This window comes from Sturnira hondurensis, unplaced genomic scaffold, assembly GCF_014824575.4.
Source record: "Sturnira hondurensis isolate 20B ecotype Veracruz unplaced genomic scaffold, ASM1482457v3 Scaffold0007865, whole genome shotgun sequence".
In the NCBI taxonomy this organism is placed as follows: Eukaryota; Metazoa; Chordata; class Mammalia; order Chiroptera; family Phyllostomidae; genus Sturnira; species Sturnira hondurensis.
This window is the reverse complement of record NW_028080496.1, coordinates 14,157,199-14,175,028: the sequence shown is the minus strand read 5'-3', so window position 1 is coordinate 14,175,028 and position 17,830 is coordinate 14,157,199. Positions and strand designations below refer to the sequence as shown.

The 17,830-nt window shown below is 48.3% G+C and overlaps 1 protein-coding gene across 1 annotated transcript in view; it reads right to left on the bottom strand.

Annotated features, from left to right (window-relative positions):
- GABRG3 (gamma-aminobutyric acid type A receptor subunit gamma3) overlaps positions 1 to 16,108 on the bottom strand; it is a 152,778-nt gene extending 136,670 nt beyond the window's left edge. Inside the window, exons 1-2 of the mRNA XM_037053811.1 lie at positions 15,882 to 16,108; positions 13,512 to 13,594 (exon numbers count right to left, since the gene is read on the bottom strand). Of these exons, the coding sequence (XP_036909706.1) occupies positions 13,512 to 13,594; positions 15,882 to 16,036 (238 nt within the window). The 5' untranslated portion in view covers positions 16,037 to 16,108. The remainder of the gene's footprint in view (positions 1 to 13,511; positions 13,595 to 15,881) is intronic.
- Positions 16,109 to 17,830: the final 1,722 nt, after the last annotated feature.

Below are 17,830 nucleotides of genomic sequence, written 5' to 3'. Positions count from 1 at the left end.
AGGTTGTGTAAGCACCTCGGGCCTCTGAGTCTGTATCCAAATAATAAAGAGAATAACAGTATTACCATCGGTCACTAACTAGTTATTAATAAAGGAAAGCGAGCAAAGGGAATTAGACGTTGAGTTGAACACACTGGGGAGCAGGAGCCTGCTTCCTCTGCCAGGAAGCTGCAGCTTCACACCCCAGCAGACCACAGCTTTGCTCCGCTGAGGGGATTCACACCCCTTTCCCCTCTGGTGCCGAATTTTAGGGGGCCCAGGGAGAGGTGAGTGGCCACAGAAGCTTCTCAGGCTAACGAGGAGGTAAGCCCATCAAAAAGCCCATGCAGACTTGAGAAGTAATTGGTTCTTTTGCAAAAAGCACCTGCTCCATCCCAAACCCATGCCAACATAGTTCCAGGGGAACAAAGAGGCTTGTGCTCCCTCTCTCTCTCTCTCACTTGCCCACCCCACAACGCTGTGTTCGCGCATTCTCTTTCGCTCAGGAGCACACGGCCATGTGGGTCTAGCAGCCACTAGGGCCCTGGGCAGACTCTGTGGGCTCCAAAGGACTGAACTTCAACATGAGCAGGAACTCTGGACACTGGCCTTTGCCTTGGCCTTGCTGAGGACACGGTTGCACTCTGGCCACAGGGAGATGGAGGGAGATGGAACATTGGAAACCCCAGGGCAGATTTCCAGCCAAACAAACCATCTCGCCACACCACCCACTCCCGTGTGTGGGTCCTTGGAAGGCTTTCCTCGAAATCCTGTGGAAGAGCCTGATTTCCATGGGCAACAATAGTGTGCACCACACTGGGTTGTTTTAAGAGGCAAATTAACTAATTCATGCCTGAATCTCCCAAAACAGCATCTCACACATGGCAAGTGTTCACTAAACGCTAGCTATTGCTTTTTTTAGGTGTGTGACTCACTCGATGTCTCTTGAGAGCAAGGACCAAGCACCTCGAATATTGCATTGCACCAGCCCTGAGATCCTTACTCGTTCCAACAATGAACGTATGACAGAATTTCGCTCCAAGTTTCAGAAACATCTGTTCTTGAAAAGCCAGACTCTTTACCACTAACTGGAACTCACACAGCCCAGGAAGGACTTCCGGGTCCAGCTCTAACAGGAAAAGAGGGGTCATAAGTTGTCACATCCACCTGTACAATGAGAAAACTGGGCCAGTCAGAAGTCAGTGGCTTTTCTCGGACAGACGGAGCACTCGGGCTGTGGGGCAGTCACCACCTGAACCTGGGGAGACAGGTGAGCACCGAGAGTCAAGGTAGAGCTCTGCTGACCCAGCGAGGAAGTTGCTGAAGGCACAAACTGGTCAGAACGTTTAAATAATCATGTTGGCTTTTGCTGGAGGCGGACTGTGAACTCTCGCGAGACTGAGAAGTTGGGGGGCGGGGCCAACAACCTCAGAGGCCTCCCCACATGTTCTTGAGCGTTCCTTCCAGAAACCCTATAAGGTTTTCAAAGTTAGGGTGTAAAAAAGATCCCTTCTTTTCTCTGGCAAGAGAAGGTATGTTTCATTGTAAAACACACTCAGATGTTTTTCTGGTGTGTGTTTGTTTTGTTCACTCATTGCTCTCAGTTTTATATCCCACATGTGAGTGAAATTATATGGTTCTTACCTTTTTCCTGCCTGACTTATTTTGCTAAGCATAATACCCTCAAGATCCATCCATGTTGCCGCAAATGGCAGTATTTCATCTCTTTTATGGCTAAGTAGTATTTGGGCTCGCAATGCAATATCCAGATGATGTATCACGGAATTGTACGCTGGAAACCTATATAATTTTATTAACCAATGCCACCCCAATAAATTGAATGAAAATGATTTTTGGAAAAAGATTAGCTATTAAAAAACATACCCAGAGCATCTGGTGGAAGAAAGGCCTCCTCGAGAGTGGAAGAGGCCATAGCACAGCCTGTTTAATGGAAGCAGCTTTGCGCCCACTCCAGGCTCTGCCAGGCTATCTCGTCTGAGGGGTGGGATCCAGTGGTCAGGGACCAGGGCTTTAAGGAAATTCGATAGATTAGGAACATTGTAGCCCAGAGGGCAGGAGTGGTTGGCGGGGAAGAGGAACACCACTGGAGAAACACCTGTGCTGGTCTCAGCCAGCAATGCAGGCCTACTTATCCCCGGGAGACTTCACTATAAGGTTGCAGTAAGCTCCTCCCACAAAGCAACGGGCTCCATTATGGAGCAGAGTCGAGGAGCTGGAAGGTGCGGACTCTCTGAGGTGGTGCCCTCAGGAAACCAAATCAAGACAGGATGCAAACACAAGGTCGCAGGTGAGAGTTTCAGCCTTCGGCACCCAGGGCTACAGCAGACATGATGCGCAGACCAGCTCCTGCCCAGAGTAATAATGTAAGTTCCTCACTGAAGGCCTATTTACCGACACCTACTCACCAACTCAACTCGCCTGTCTTCCAACAGAAAGGATAAGGCAAACCAAAGGCAATGAACAAGCAAAAGGCAGTTTGGAGAGACAAAACCACCCCTGGGAACACTCGCACAGATGTCGGAGGTATCAGACAAAAAGTTTAAAATACCTGCAATTAATCAGTGAAGGATTCTAGTGGGAAAAGTAGGCAACAGGCAGGAACAGCTGAGTTATGCAAGCAGAAAGCTGGAAACCCTCAGAAAGGATGGGAAAGAAATGCTGTGAACCAAAAATGCTGCGACAAGAATGAAGGACGTCTCTGTAACCCTGTGCAGCCAAGGAAGCAATCAATGTGCTTGCAGATGGGTCAGGAGAAACTCCTACAGCAAAGGAAAAAGAAGGAAAGAAATCATAGTGAAGGACAGTAGTGTCCACGAAGAGCAGGGCAATTACAAAAGATGCACAACGGTCAGGACTGCAGTACCAAAAGGACGAGAAAGAGAGGAAGGGGAAGTAATGGGTGAAGCTGGGAAATGATGCTAAGGACCTTCCAAGATCGAGAAACGCTGAACCTCTGACACAGGAGGCCCAGGATAACAGGCAGGATTAGAAAACAAACAAAGACCCCATCCCCTAGACAGATGCCACTTGGGCTGCAGAAAACCAAAGACAAATTTGGGGAAAAGCAAGAGAGGGCTTGTAGGAGGGAGGAGGCTTGATGACGGGTCCCAACATTAGAGAAACAGGGGCAAGGATCCCGGGAGAATCAGCTGTTGCCCTGCTGGTACCGCCTCGATAGAAGACGGTCTGGCATCTTCTCACAAAACTAAACCTACTCCAGTGGCCCCATCCAGCAGTCAAGCCCTTGGTATTCACCCGAAGTCGTCAAGAACTGACATTCGCACAGCAACCGGCACGAGGATATTTATAGCAGGTTTGTTCAGAATTTTCCCAGACTGGGAAACCACCAGGAGTGGCCTCCGGTGAGTGGATCAACGGCGTTCCAGCCAGACAGCGGCTTGCGATTCAGCGCTCAGACAGGAGTGAAAAGACCTGGAGGAACCTCCAGAGCTCGTGACCAGGGGGGAAAGCCAGTCAGAACGGCTACACATGGCAGGCCCCTCACTCCAGCCAAGTCCCAGGGCAAGTCCTGGGAAGATGTTCTGTTTCTGGTCATTTCTTCCTTGGATTCTCTCCCTCAGCCTTAGGTGGTGGTTGTTTTTTTAATCCTAGGACATTTTCCTCATTGCTTTTAGAGATAGGAAGGTGTATATATATATACACCTCTCTCTCTCTCTCTCTATATATATATAGAGAGAGAGAGAGAGAGAGAGATTGACTGGTTGACTCCCATATGCACCCTCACTGGGGCTTGAACCTTCGACATTTCGGTGTCTGGAATTATGCTCCAACCAACTGAGCAACCCCAGCCAGGACAGCATTAGGTTGTTTTTTAATAGATTTCTTTCTTTCTCTCTCTCTCTCTTTCTTTCTTCCTTTCATTCCTTCTTGTAACAGTTATTTATTTATTTATTTATTTATTTATTTATTTATTTATAGAGAGAGGAGAAGGGAAAGAGAGAGTGGAAGAGAAACATCAATGTGTGGTTGCTTCCCATGTGTCCCCCACTGGGGACCTGGCCCACAACCCAGGCATGTGCCCTGACTGGGAATCGAACTGGCGACCCTTTGCTTCACAGGCCCGCACTCAATCCCCTGAGCTACACCAGCCAGGGCCTTGTAACAGTTTTAGGATCACAGAACACTTGAGCAGAAATTACAGAGCTTTCCCAAGTCTACATTTCTTGGAGGGGTGACTTTAGAATGTGTGGATGAAATTAATGCGTTATTTATTCAGGGTGTACTGGATGGAGAGGAGGTTGAACGGAGGGAGCGTCGCCTTTTCCAGCTCCGAACAGCAGCTACCACGCTCAGCCCTCTCTGACGGCAGCCCTCTCTGAAGTGCCCTGTCACAGCAGTGGCAGGGCATTTCCCTGGCCATTGCTCCAGGACTCGGACAGCTGGCCCATGTGCCACTGAGAAAGAGCACCATGTGTTTCTGTCTGTTCATCTTTGTGCTTTTTTGCCCTAAAGGCTTTACTGGGGCAGAGAGCCATGCGGCAGCAAAATACATCTGAGATTTGTAGCCCGAGAATCTCCTTTTGCTCCAGTGTCCTCTTCCAATAACAACACAAACAACAGTTACAGTAATAGCCAAGAATACAGACTTGGCCCTGGCCGGGCGGCTCGGTTGGTTGGAGCATTGTCCTGTGCACCAGAAGGTCACAGGTTCACTCCCCGGTCAGGTGTGTAGAGGAGGCAACTGATCAACATTTCTCTCTCTCTCAAGTCAATAAACATATTCTTAGAATTAAAAAAGAAAAGAGTACAGCAGTTTCCCTCCAGAGCCTCACACCTGAGCCTGTGCCTCAGAGAACGCAGGGCCACGGCTGGCGCTTCGCAGCACCTGCTGCCTAGCGACAGAGCAAACGGGCGTCCAGAGAGCAGGCCGGCTCCCCTGGGGCCAAGGACACCCCACCTGCTTGGCGGCCCCTCCCTGCAGAGGGCTGCCCCCCAGCTCCCGGAGGGGGGGGAGTGGGTGGGCGACAGGTGGAAGCAAGCCATCTGTCTCCACTGCTTTCAGAGCTCGCGCAGGCTCTGAAGCATTTCAGGGGCCGAAGTGCTGGGTTTTTCTCCCCAGGTCACAGCAGCACAGGGTCCAGAAAGAAACACTCTGCCCCCGCACGCATGGTTGGCTGGTTCCAGTGCCATCCGCTGCTGGGGGAGACCAGCCGCATAGAGGCTTGGTCCTGCTCCGAGCTGCTCAGCTGGCCCTCCTGTCTGGGGGACACAAACCCCAACGGAATGGACCAGGAGGCACAGTTGGAGAGCAGGGACGAGTGTGACAAATGGCATGAATTTTTAAGCGAAGCAAGACCAAGTTCATGGTTGGATTTCCAGTTTAGAACTGAGAGAATCAAGTATGCAGAGCAGGTACCCAAAACCATGATGGATGTAAAGAGGGAGTGAAGTTTGGGGAAATAGAAAGCAAGGACATCCCTCATATTCAGCAAACACGCAGTTTTAAAGGAGGTGAGCATCTGGTGTGAAGATTACTGGGCGCTGCCCAATAGCGGGGGGCAGGGGGGGTGGTTGGGGGGTGGATCCTGGGCACTGGAAACGTGGCCACTCCCAACTCAAGTGCGCTGTTAGCACAGAAAACGCTCACTGGATGTTGGAGACGGGATGAAACTGTCATGAAAGTATCTCATTAACGGCATTCACATTGATCACGGCTAACATGGTACTCTTTTTATAGACTGTTTTACAATATAGTGTTAAAGTAAACTTCACATTTCTTTTTAACTTTTGAACGTGTGACTGCTAGAAAATGGAAAGTTACACCTTGATGGTTTGTCTGATGTTTCTAAGGGACAGTGCTGACCTCAGAGGGATGGTGAGGAAGGGACAAGAAGTGTCAACCAGAAAATGAAGGCTTGGAAATAGAGACTAAAACGACCCTCAGGGAAACATTTGTGCAGCTTGAAAGAAGAGTAAAACAGAGGAAGATGAGTATACAGATTGCACTTGTGGGTCAAATTCAGCTCATTGACATACTTTAATCAGCCAGTACTAAACTTCAGAATGTTTTAATTATGCATGTCATGTACATTTGTTGCCAACTGTTAAAAAATACTGGAAACTCTCATGTAGAAATTCTCATTTCCTCCTTGAAGGACAAAAGCGTCTGTCAACTCCTTTCCTGTGTCCTGTCCACAGGCTGTGGCTAGCCCCGAAGAGCAGCTACTTCACAGAACCTGCATGCAGTTTGCCGCAGTCTCCACTATGCCCTATTGTATCCTGCAGCCTGAAATTAAATGTTGTCTGCTGTTCACTGCCATCAAGCCTGTGGTCATGTTTCTTGCAATACACTTACAAGGAAACAAATGTTCCTATGGTAGCAAGAGTCAGCCATTGAAATTCTGCATGTGGCTCTTGTCATCTGTGTTTGCCACCTCTGCCCTGTGGACAGGACAGGAAGGTACAGAGCTAGCTGAAAGGCTAAGGGTCCATCTTGGCATATATGTGATGATTAGAGCCATCTTTAGGGTCCTGCCTTCTAGTCACACTCCTGTGTTTTATGCCTTTTGTCTGTGCTCTTCTGCTTGTGCAGCACAAATTATTTTTAGTTGGAAACATTCAATTAAGATTACAAAAGTGAAATCCATAAATAAGTGCATGCTTGAATTGCTCTGTACAGGAGCTACTAAAGATGTCTTTAGTTCGTGAGTGATAACATGAGAACGTGAAGGGCACAGCATTCTACAGAGCTGTGTTTTGAAGGAAGAACTAAAGCGAAAGAAGAGGGGGCGCAGATGAAGTTGGGAACGGAGGCAGGGTCTGGTGGGCTCCAGCAGAGCATTCCAGCTGGTGCCAGTTCCCAGGAGGAAAAACCAAGACGTCTGAATGGTTATAAGCACAGGACTGACATGGGCAGATGTAGCTTTTAGTAAGCCCATGCCAGGATGCATGTGGATAACGGACTTACGGTGAGAGCAGTAACCTCAAAACCAACAGGTGAGAACCGCTGGCAGTGACAAGGCGTATGGACACATTTGGCAGATAGCATCGGCAGCAGCTGGCTAGGTCGGGCGGAGGAAGCATTTCCCAGAAGTCAGAAGATCCATCTGTAGGGCTGCTTCCCCTCACCCCGGGATGGCAAGGCTGTGTCCTAACTATAGAATAGGTGAGGTAGATGAGATGCGATTTCAAAGCCTGGACTCCAGGCTGGGTAGCTGGGAGATGCAATTAGCCTGTGGAAGTGGCTCAGTGTGTCTGGAGGCACCAGGTGGCCCTGATACATAAGTAGGAACCAAGGCACAGATGACCTGTGGCTCAGGTCACTACACTGACCTCCCGGCCCAGGTCTCCAGAAGCTTCCATGTAAAAATTCAAAGGGCAATTTCCCTAAAGTAAAGGGAGAGGCCACAGGCTTCTTACTCAGGCATTTTTTCAAGTAATTGTTTCATTTAAGGCTTAGATGTCTTTATCAGCACCTTTGTCCAGCTTGTATCTGAATTGGGCCTAAAATGCCAGCTCAATATGACTCCTCCTACTTGTTTTTAAAAACAGAACATGGGGCCCTGGTTGGTGTGGCCCAGTTGACTTGAGCATGGGCCTGTGAACCCAAGGGTCTCCAGTTCGATTCCCAGTCAGGGCGCATGCCTGGGTTGTGGGCCTGGTCCCCAGTAGGGGGCACGTGAGAGGCAACCACACATTGATGTTTCCCTCTCTCTCTTTCTCCCTCCCTTCCCCTCTCCCTAAAAAGAAATAAAAATAGAATTTAAAAAAAAAGAAAACAGAACACAGGAGTTAGATGGGGATGGAAGGAGACTAGACCTGGGGTGGTGCACACACACTACAGTGTACAGATGATGTGTTGTGGAATTGTGCACCTGAAATCTGTATGATTTTGTTAACCAGCATCACACAGTAAACTCAATAAAAAGAAAAAAATAAAATTTTCAAGTTAGAATAGATTTAAACGTGCATAAAAAGTTGCAAAGATACTGCAGGGAGTTCCCAGTCCACCACACCCAGGTTCCTCTATTATTAATATTTTACATTAATAGGGTAGGTACATTAGGTGCCACTAATAACCAATGTTCGTATGTGATTAATTACTGTCCATATTGTTTCCAGGTTTTGTCAGTTTTCTCAGAATGCTCTTTGTCCACTCCGTGGTGCCATCCAGGATGTCCCATTGGCTGTGACAGCCGCATTTTGTGTCCTGCTGACAGGGACAGTTCTGAGGTGTTCAGGCAGATTCTGGATGACACACATCAACACGAGTTTGCACGATGCTTTTTTCATGATTGGAAGGGATTAGCGGGGTTTAGGAGGATGACCGCTGAGGTGAAGGATGAGTCTCATTCCACCACGTCAAGGTCGCGCCCTCTCCACATGCTGTCCTCCTGCTGACATTGACCTTGATCCCTGGCTGCAGTGCTGTTTCTTGGGTTTCTCCACTAGCGAAGCTCTTTTCCCCACTTTCGCTCTAGGGTCTTTGGCAGGAGGTCAGTCCGCTGCCCCTTGATGTAAGGACGGGCAGCTGTGCTTTGTCTCCTCGAAGGAAGACTATCGACATAAATTATTTGGAATTCTTCTGCACGGGAGGTTGGGCGATTCCATTTATTTAAGGCAAAATGATATTTGGCTGCCTAACTACACCACAATTTGTTTATCTATCAGCTCATGGACATTTGGGTTGTTTCAAAGTTTGGCTGTGTAAACACGGCCGCTATGAACAATTGTGTTTGAGATTTTGTGTGGACAGATGTGTTCAGTTGTCTTCGGCGTGTGTCTCGGAATGGAATTGCTGGGCGACATATTAACTTTCTGTTTAACTGGTGGAGGAGCTGCCACGTGATTTGCCGCACCAGCTGCACCATTTTACATCCCCGCCAGCCATGGACGAGGGTTGCAATTTCTCTACCTCTTTGCCAGCCCCCTCTTCTTGCCTGTTTTTTTTTTTTAATTACAGCCAACCTACTGAGTGTGACATTTGTGCGTCTAATTGTGGCTTCTATCTGAATGTCCCTAATGTCTAATTACGTGGAGGATTTTTCATGTGCTTCCTAGACACTTGTGTATCGTCTTTGGAGAAATATTTTTGTCTGTTTTTTAATTGGGCTGTTTGTCTCTTTGTTGTTGATTTCTAAGAATTATTTATACATTCTGGATACTAGACGCTGGGAAGAAATATGATTTACATATATTTCCTCCCATTCTGGGAGTGTTCTCTCACTCTCTTGATGACCTTTGAAGTACCAAATTTTGCATTTTTATGATGCAATGTCTCATTTAACTATTTCTAAAAATGTTGTTACTTTCACTTTTAGTGTCATATCTAAGGAACTATTCACTGGCCCTGGCTGGTGTGGTTCAGTGGATTGAGTGCCGGCCTGTGATCCAAAAGGTCACTGGTTTGATTCCTGGCCCAGGGCACATGCCTGGGTTGCGGGCCAGGTCCCTGTTGGGTGCATCTGAGAGGCAACTGATTGATGTGTCTCTCACACACTGATGTTTCCCTGTCTTTCTCTTTCCCTTTCCCTCTCTCTACAAAAATAAAGGAATTAAATCTTAAAAAAAAAAGAGAAACTATTGACTAATTTGAGGTCCCAAAGATATACACATAGCATCTTCAAAATGTTTTATGGGCCCTGGCTGGTGCAGCTCAGTGGATTGAGTGCGGGCCTGTGAGCCACATGATTTCGGTTCGATTCCCAGTCAGGGCACATGCCTGGGTTGCGGGCCAGTTCCCAGCGGGGGACTCACCAGAGGCAACCATACACTGATATTTCTCTCCTTCTCTTCTTCCCTTCCCCTCTAAAGATAAATAAATAAAATATTAAAAAACGTTTTATGGTTTCACCCTTACGTGTATGTCATTCATCTACTTTGAGTTAATTTTGTATATAGTATGAGATAGTGGTTTAACTTCATCCTTTTTTTCCCAATTGTTTTAAAGATCTTATTTATTTACTCAGGGAAAGGAGAAGGGAGGGAGAAAGAGGGAGTGAGAAGCATTACTGTGTGGTTGCCTCTTGCACACCCTCTACTGGGGACCTGGCCTGCAACCCAGGCACGGGGCAATTGCTCCCACAACTGTATCAGAATGCCCTGACTGGGAACTGAACTGGCAACCCTTCGGTTTGCAGGCGGGAGCTCAATCCACTGAGCCACACCAGCCAGGGCCCAATCACTGACTTTCAATTGGAGTGTCTAATGTTTTCACACTCAATGTATTCACTGATTAGATAGAGTTTATGTCTGTCATTTTACTATTTGTTTTCTATATGTCTCATGTCTTTTTTGTTCCTCTATTCTTTATCCCCCCTTTTTGGCATTAAACAGACATTTTATAGTGTAAAATGTTAAGCACTCTATCATTTCTTTTGCTATACCTGATTGCTATTTTCTTATACTGAGCATTATAATTAACATCTTCTAGTATGGAGTAATAGTAAGTTGATTTCAAAAGAATGTAAAAAAACACCCATCTTTGCTCTTATATAGCTCCATTTCCACCCCCCAATATACTTTTATTTTACCATGAAGGGCTTTTTTAGCATTTTTTGTAAGATAGGCATCTCTGCTAGCCATACGTTTTCTGTCCCAGTTTATCTATAGATGTCTTTCTCCTTACACTCCAAGGGGCAGACTTGCTGTGAATAGAATTCTCCGAGACAGTCTGTTTCTTTCAGACTTCCAGCCTCCAGGGTTTCTGATGAGGAGCTAACTACAAACCTCTCTAAGGACAACTTACGTGCCCTTCATGTTTGCCTCTTTCCTGCCATTTTCTCTTTGTCTTGTGATAGTTCATAATATGTCCATGTCGATCTCTTCGAGTCTATCCTGCTGAGGTCCACTGAATTCTTGGACATGCAGATTCATGTGTTTCATCAAATTTGGGGAGTTTACATCACTCTATCTTCAAATACTCTTTCTGCCCCGCCTTCTGGGGCTCCCCCGATGCACATGTTGGGTAGGGATGGCCCACCACTCTCTGAGGTTCTGTTGGTCTTTCTCCATCCTTTACCTTTCTCTTCTTTGGACCAGATAATAAAAATGGACCTGTATTTAAGTGTGCTGATTCACTGTTATTCACGCGCCGATCTGCCGATCCCCTCTAGTGAATGTTTTATTTCAGTTACTATACTTTTTTTCTAATTTTTCCATTGTGGTAAAATACACATAACATCTTAACCAATACCATCTTAAGTACCATCTTAACCAGTTTTAAGTGTATAGTTCAGTAACATTAACACACTAATCTTGTGGGGCACCCGTCACCACCATCCATCTCTAGGACAGTTTTCATCTTTCGAAAGTATAATTCTATCCCCATTACACAGTAACTCCCCTTCTCTGTCCCACCAGACCCTGGCCCTACTTTCCGTATTTACTATTCTGACTACTCTAGGTACCTCAAGTAAATAGAATCATGCAGTATGTGTCTTTTAGTGATTGGTTTATTAGTATAATGTCTTCAAGGTTCATCCATGTTGTAGCGTGTGCTTCAGTCTCCTTCCTTTGTGAGTGTGAATAGTATTCCATCTCATGCATATACACATTTTGTTTTTTGATTCATTTGCCAACAAACACCTGAGCTGCATCGACAGGAAAGGGAGGGCACTCAGGAGATTCTCTCACTGTAAGGATAGTCCCTGTTTAGCCCTGGCTTGTGTGGCTCAGTGAATTGAGTGCTGGCCTGTGAACCAAGGGGTTGCCAGTTCAATTACTGGTCAGGGCACATGCCTGGGTTGTGGGCCAGGTCCCCAGTAGGGGGAGCATGAGAGACAACCCCACACTGATGTTTGCCTCCTGTTCTTTCTCCCTCCTTTCATCTCTCTAAGAATAAAATAAATAAAAATATATGTATTTTAAAAGGATAGTCCCTGTTTAGCTTTGGCTGTAGGAAGAACAGAAAAGCAAGAACTACGCCTCCTAAGAATTTAAAACCACAGCCTGAGATGACAAAGACCTGTGGCTACAATTCACACCACCTGCTTGGCCCAGAAACCCAGGCTGAACTGTGATTTAAAGGGACAGAGACACCAAGGGGAGGCAGAGCAGACCCTCTCTGGGTGAATCTGCATTAAATATAAGCCTCAGAGAAATCCCACGGAAAAGAGTCCAGGAAACAGCGCAAATTACAAATTACTACGAGACGCAGTAAAATGAAACAACAAACTCTGCAAATTGCTCCCACAACTGTATCAGAATGCTCAGGAAATATAAATGAACAGAAGATGGCATTGAAAGAATGGTAAAGCTATCAGAGGCTGTCAAAATTGTGTGGAAATCAGAATTAAAAACAACAAGATAGAATATCATGAGAAGGAATCAATGAAATTATAAACTCAGCAGATGAGTTCAGCACCTATCTGATCGTTGGAAAGACCAATATAGGCAAATGGGTTCACTGAGAGGACTGATTAAGAGTTAAGTGAATACATCACTAGGAAAAATTATACACGTATATACCAAACTGATTCACAAGAAAGTAGACAATTTGAGTGGTCCCATAACTTTTAAAGTCATCAAATGACATCAGGCCCAAACTCTCTACAGGCTAGTTCACCAGACAGTCCCGGACGCTGGCCATCTACTTCAGAGACTGGATATGTAATGGCTTTTGGAGATGGATTCAGCTAATCTAACACCTAAAAACATTTTCACTCGATTTGGAGATCAGTGAAATTTTGCTTTCTGGCTTGTCTTTATTTCTGAACCTAAAATGAACTGTAAAATCTGTTCCTCCCTTATTTTATTTTTGTCTTCTCACTATAATGTCCAGTGAGGGGAAGCCACAGACTGGCAGGTGCCATCCCATTTGTCGGTCATGATCCATCAGCAATGATACCAAAAACCAATGAAATTCAGTGAGTTCTGACGAGTCATGCTTACGTGGCTGTGATCAATACATTTAAAATGAACCGTCATGAATGCTACAGATGTATTTCCATATTGACCTCTACTTAAACAACTTATTTTATAAATAAGCAAATACATATGATGTTTCCTTTTGTAAATATCCTTGTGTGCGTTAGATATTGTCTTTAAGAATTATTAAACAATTACTTGTTAGCTATCATATCAATCATAAGTAAAATATTGAAACACGAAATACTGAAAATTATGTCCTACAACAGTGAAATGAGATAAATATAAATATATTTAAATAAATTTTTAATCTTTCAATTTAGAAGACAGATTATCTTCCTTGAAATAACGTGAAACCCCAAATTACCACAAATAAATTTTTTATGCTCCCAAATAATACACAAGACAGCTCACATGCAGAAAGGTATTTGGTATGTCACCTGTTTGGCAATTTCTGAAGCCTTTAATATTAAAATCAATGGTTACGTCACTCACCGCTCTACCAAAGCACCTTTTTTGGAGCAGGGGTCCCATGGATAAAGTGCAGAGTGCAAACACCCAGGTGGCCAAAACCACCCCGTCTCTGTCCACGGAGGGAGGCTGTGAGGAATCCCGCAACCAGCGGCCGACCCGCAGCCAGGGGGAGACACCCCTTCACCCGCATCCCGCGCGGAGGTACTCACAGCTGGAGAAGATCAGCGGGCAGGAGTGCTCGTCCATGGGGAAGTTGTGCAGCTGCAGCTGGCACTCTGCGTTAATGGTGAGCCTGCGGGGGAGCCAAGGTCACTCTCAAGGTCACAGCCCGCCAGAACCCAGCAAAGTCACATTACCACAGCTGCCCGGCGGGGGGGTGGGCCACAGCTGCCTGGCCGGGTGTTGGGGGGGAACTGGTGTGGGGGGGTGGGGTGGGACGACAGCACAGCTCGCTCGGGGCGGTACCACTGCCGTTCAGCGATGTCATCTGGCAGCTCGCTCTGCGTTGTGGAATGTGGCACCGCTTCTCACTTTCATAAAATTCCACCCTGTGTCTGGAAACCCAAGCCAAGTCTGGTTCTTTTTTTTTTTTTAAGATTTTATTTATTTATCTTTAGATGGGGAAGGGAAGGAGAGAGGGAGAGAAATATCAATGTATGGTTGCCTCTTGTGTGTCCCCTGCCGGGAACTGGCCTGCAACCCAGGCATGTGCCCTGACTGGGAAGCGAACCGAGATCCTCGATCGTCTGGTTCGCAGGCCCGCACTCAATCCACTGAGCCACACCAGCCAGGGCAGGAAGGATGGTTCTAAGTCCTGGTTTTTGATCGGTTTGGCTGGATTCAGTCCTCCATTCTTTGAAACTGGTACATATGTCTAAACAGGTAGGATGCAAAACTAATCCACGTGTGTGTGTGGAGTGGGGCTGGGATGTGTAACTGCCCATCGGCCTGGGAGGTGGCCGCTGTCCCGCATGCTCCCTGAACACAGAGCCCGGGACTCAGAGGTTCTGTAAAGGATCCCAGGACTGGCCACATCTCGTGCTGGTTTGCTGAGACCTCCATTCCAGATCTGAGTCATGCTCCTTTAAGATGGATCAGGAAACCGCTATTACGAACCCCAGAGCTCCTCGCAGCAATGCTCCTGTTGTGGACCCCAGCCAGGCAAGGTTATTAGGGCACTTCCCTGAAGTATTGCGATTCTCTACTCTGCTTATTTGGATGCTACTCTGTGTCTCGATTTGGGCTGTGGACACTTTACTGTTGTGCCTGACAGCTATCTCGGCAGGGCCACCTATCACCTGCCAGTAAAGGCTCAGGATACTGGGAGGTGCGGAGAGGGAGAGGGTGCTGTGGGGCCGTGGGGGGCGCTGGTGGTGCTCAGGAGCCAGGAGGATGCTGGGACGTGGGTCAGAAGAATTAAGGGAAGTCAACCTCTCCTGAGGCATGCTGAACTTGAAATGCCCTTTAGACCTTCAGGAGGAGCTACTTTGCCCTGTATAATGCGCACTTTTTTGCCCACATTTTTGAGAGAAAAACAAGGGTGCGCATTATACATGGGTTTAGCACTGAGACATGGGTCACATTATACACTGGAGCACATTACACATGGCAAAATACTGTATCGCACAGGCTGGGGTCCCCAAGATTCTGGAGTCCAGAAGTGGCGGGTTGGAATCAGGCACGTGGGAATCTCCGTCGTGGGTGTGGCTTTTACAGTCCTGGGAACGAGGGAGGGAGCTAAGCCCTCAGGAAAGGGCAAGGTGAGCAACCTGAGGGGGGCGTCAGAGGCAGAAGGGAGAGAAGAGGCAGCACAGGGGGCGCAGACAGGAGCCCTCTTGCAGCGAAGGCCTGACAGGGAGTCTGTTGGAGCCGGAGGAGGCCTCAGACCCGGGGCAGGCAGCGCCCTGAAGGTCCTGCCGGGATCCTCTCGCTGGGCGGGTGGGCAGGAAGGTTGGCTTGGGGGCGGGCGTGGCCGTGGCACGTTGCAGTGTGCATGGCAGGCTCAAACCACCGCACGGGGAGGCTTTGAGAGACGCAGACCTACGGTCGAACCCCGGGAACACTAACCCCGCCTAGCGATTTGGGCAGGTCAGCTCCCTCCTCGGAAACCCAGTTTCTCTCCACTAACCAGATTTCTGAGGGGACAGCGGTGCCTCCAGGAGCGCGTGTGATGCGCAGCCGCCGCTGCCATTAGGGCTGCATTGCGTGCTGTTTTCCCCCTTGTGCTCCTGGGTTTGTTAATTTCCTATAATTACATTTGTTAATTAGTACGCCAAGACATCTTTATTTTCCTAGCTAAGTGGACCCGCGGGTTAAATAGATTAAAGGTAATTTCCACGGCCCACTTGCAGTAGAGAGGGAATCTGATGAAGACACGGGTTGGATTCGTCGCAGCCGGTGCGCGCGCCTTTGTTTTCACCCACGTGCCATCGAGGCGCATTTCCAGGCGCCACGCTGCTGCGGCACCGCGACCAGGGGACGAGGCAGAACTTGGCGGAGAAAATAGAGCCCCATCCCGCCAGTGCCCTAAGGGAGGGGCCCAAGTCAGACCCTCGGACTGCCCTCCCCCAGCGCCCTACCTCAGCGTGTAGAGGATTTTCCCGTCGTTCCAGATCCGCAGGAGCTGGTTCGGGGTGGTGATCCAGTGTGCCTCCGCGGTCTTGGAGTTGCGGAAGATGGTGTCCGGGATCCAGATCAGCCCCACCATGTTGCTGTTCAGAGTGAGGATTTTCATCGTGCTGTTGAACCGGAGGCGGCTGTCCGTCCAGGTCTGAGCGAAGAAGATATCAATCTGGTATTCCTGCAACAGAGCGACAGGAGAGGCCCGGGGGCTGGAGCGGGGGACTTTCTGCGAGTTTCCTTTGCGTGTTGGCGCGCCTCCCTATGTGCCTCTCACCCCCGACCCCACCCCACCCCCATTCCTTTCCCTGAGTACTTAGTGCAGTGCCTGACTCAACACAGCCCACATGCAACACGCAATAACCAGTGTGATTACACTGGTGAACATGCTCTGGGACTCCTACATTGCAGTAAACACGTGGTGTCACCAGGGGCCATCAGGCGGTGGAACATAATTCAGAGCAAGAACGCAGACCTGCGCTCATTCCCCAGGCCAAGCTCTGACTGGCAGAGCTACCTACGGAAGCCCCATTCTCTCCTCTGTGAAATGGGTACCAGAGCAGTGTCCACCTCCCCACTGGGTTATAAAGCAGAAAGGAAATGATTCTCACAACCCCTCAGTGGGGCATAGAACAAGCAATCCATAACTGGCTCATAGATCAACGGCTATTATTTTCACTCAGGAGTCTTCTCAAACAGCACAACCCAAGTCAGAAAGAGCAAGAAGGCCCTGACCAGGTGGCTCAGTCGGCCGGAGCGTCATCCCGAACACCAAACAGCTGTGGGTTCGATTCCTGGTCAGGGCACATACCCAGGTTGTGGGTTGGGTCCCAAGTCAGGTGCAGATGGGAAGCAACTGACAAATAAATGTCTGTCTGCTTCTTTCTCTCTCTCGAGTCAGTAATAAAAGATCTTCAGTGAGGATTTTAAAAAAAGAACAGAAGACAAAGGCAGCCACAGAGAACCACAGACTCCCAAGGCAAATGCTAATTCCAACAGGAGGTGCAGAGCGCGTGTGAGACGCAGTGCTGACACGTTCCGTGCTCACAGCGCGGCATGACTTTGCTGTGATGATTGGATATTGGGGTGGGAGTGGCCGCACCCCAAGGTCCTTCCCAGGAAGCAGGTGGGTCCCAGCAGAATGCACCCACCAGCCCAGGGGACCAGGGGCATCACAGGTGAGTTTGGAGGGGACCGGCCCTCGGGGACACTGCTTACCTGAGGCACTAGATAAAGCAAGGGTGTCCAACTCATTTTTGCCTGGGGCCACATTGGCCTCTCCTCACCTTCAAAGGGCCAACATAATTCTAGGACTGTATGCATGTGTTGGGAACCACCCTGCCTGGTTTCAGGAATTGTAACTGCCTCCCGTGGCTAAGGATGAGTAAGTGACCTCTGGAATTTGAGCCACAGGAGACAAAGCTTGTCTCTGGCAGCAAGCGCTGCTTCTGCTTCATCCTCCGCCCCCAAAGCATGGTCGATGTCCATGGCGGGTACGACCCCTCGGAGAGGGGCAACCTAGGCCAGACACAATCACTTGGGAGGCCATCATGGAAGGACTAGGCAGGGGCTGTGACAAAGAGGGAGCAATGGACCCTTGTCCCCCCAGCTGTTGTGACATAGCCCGAGTCCCCATTTCTGTCTGGGAGAAGTGCTGCCTGGCTCTAATCCACTTAAGCCTAAAAACCTATGATGGGGAAGGCAGTGCAGCCCTGTGCTGAAAAGGACAGGTATCCGGGGTAAATCAGGCCTAAGAAAGAATATNGGCAGCAAGTGCTGCTTCTGCTTTTTCCCCTGCCCCCAAAGCATGGTCGATGTCCATGGCGGGTATGACCCCTCAAAGAGGGGCAACCTAGGCCAGACACAATCACTTGGGAGGCCATCATGGAAGGACTAGGCAGGGGCTGTG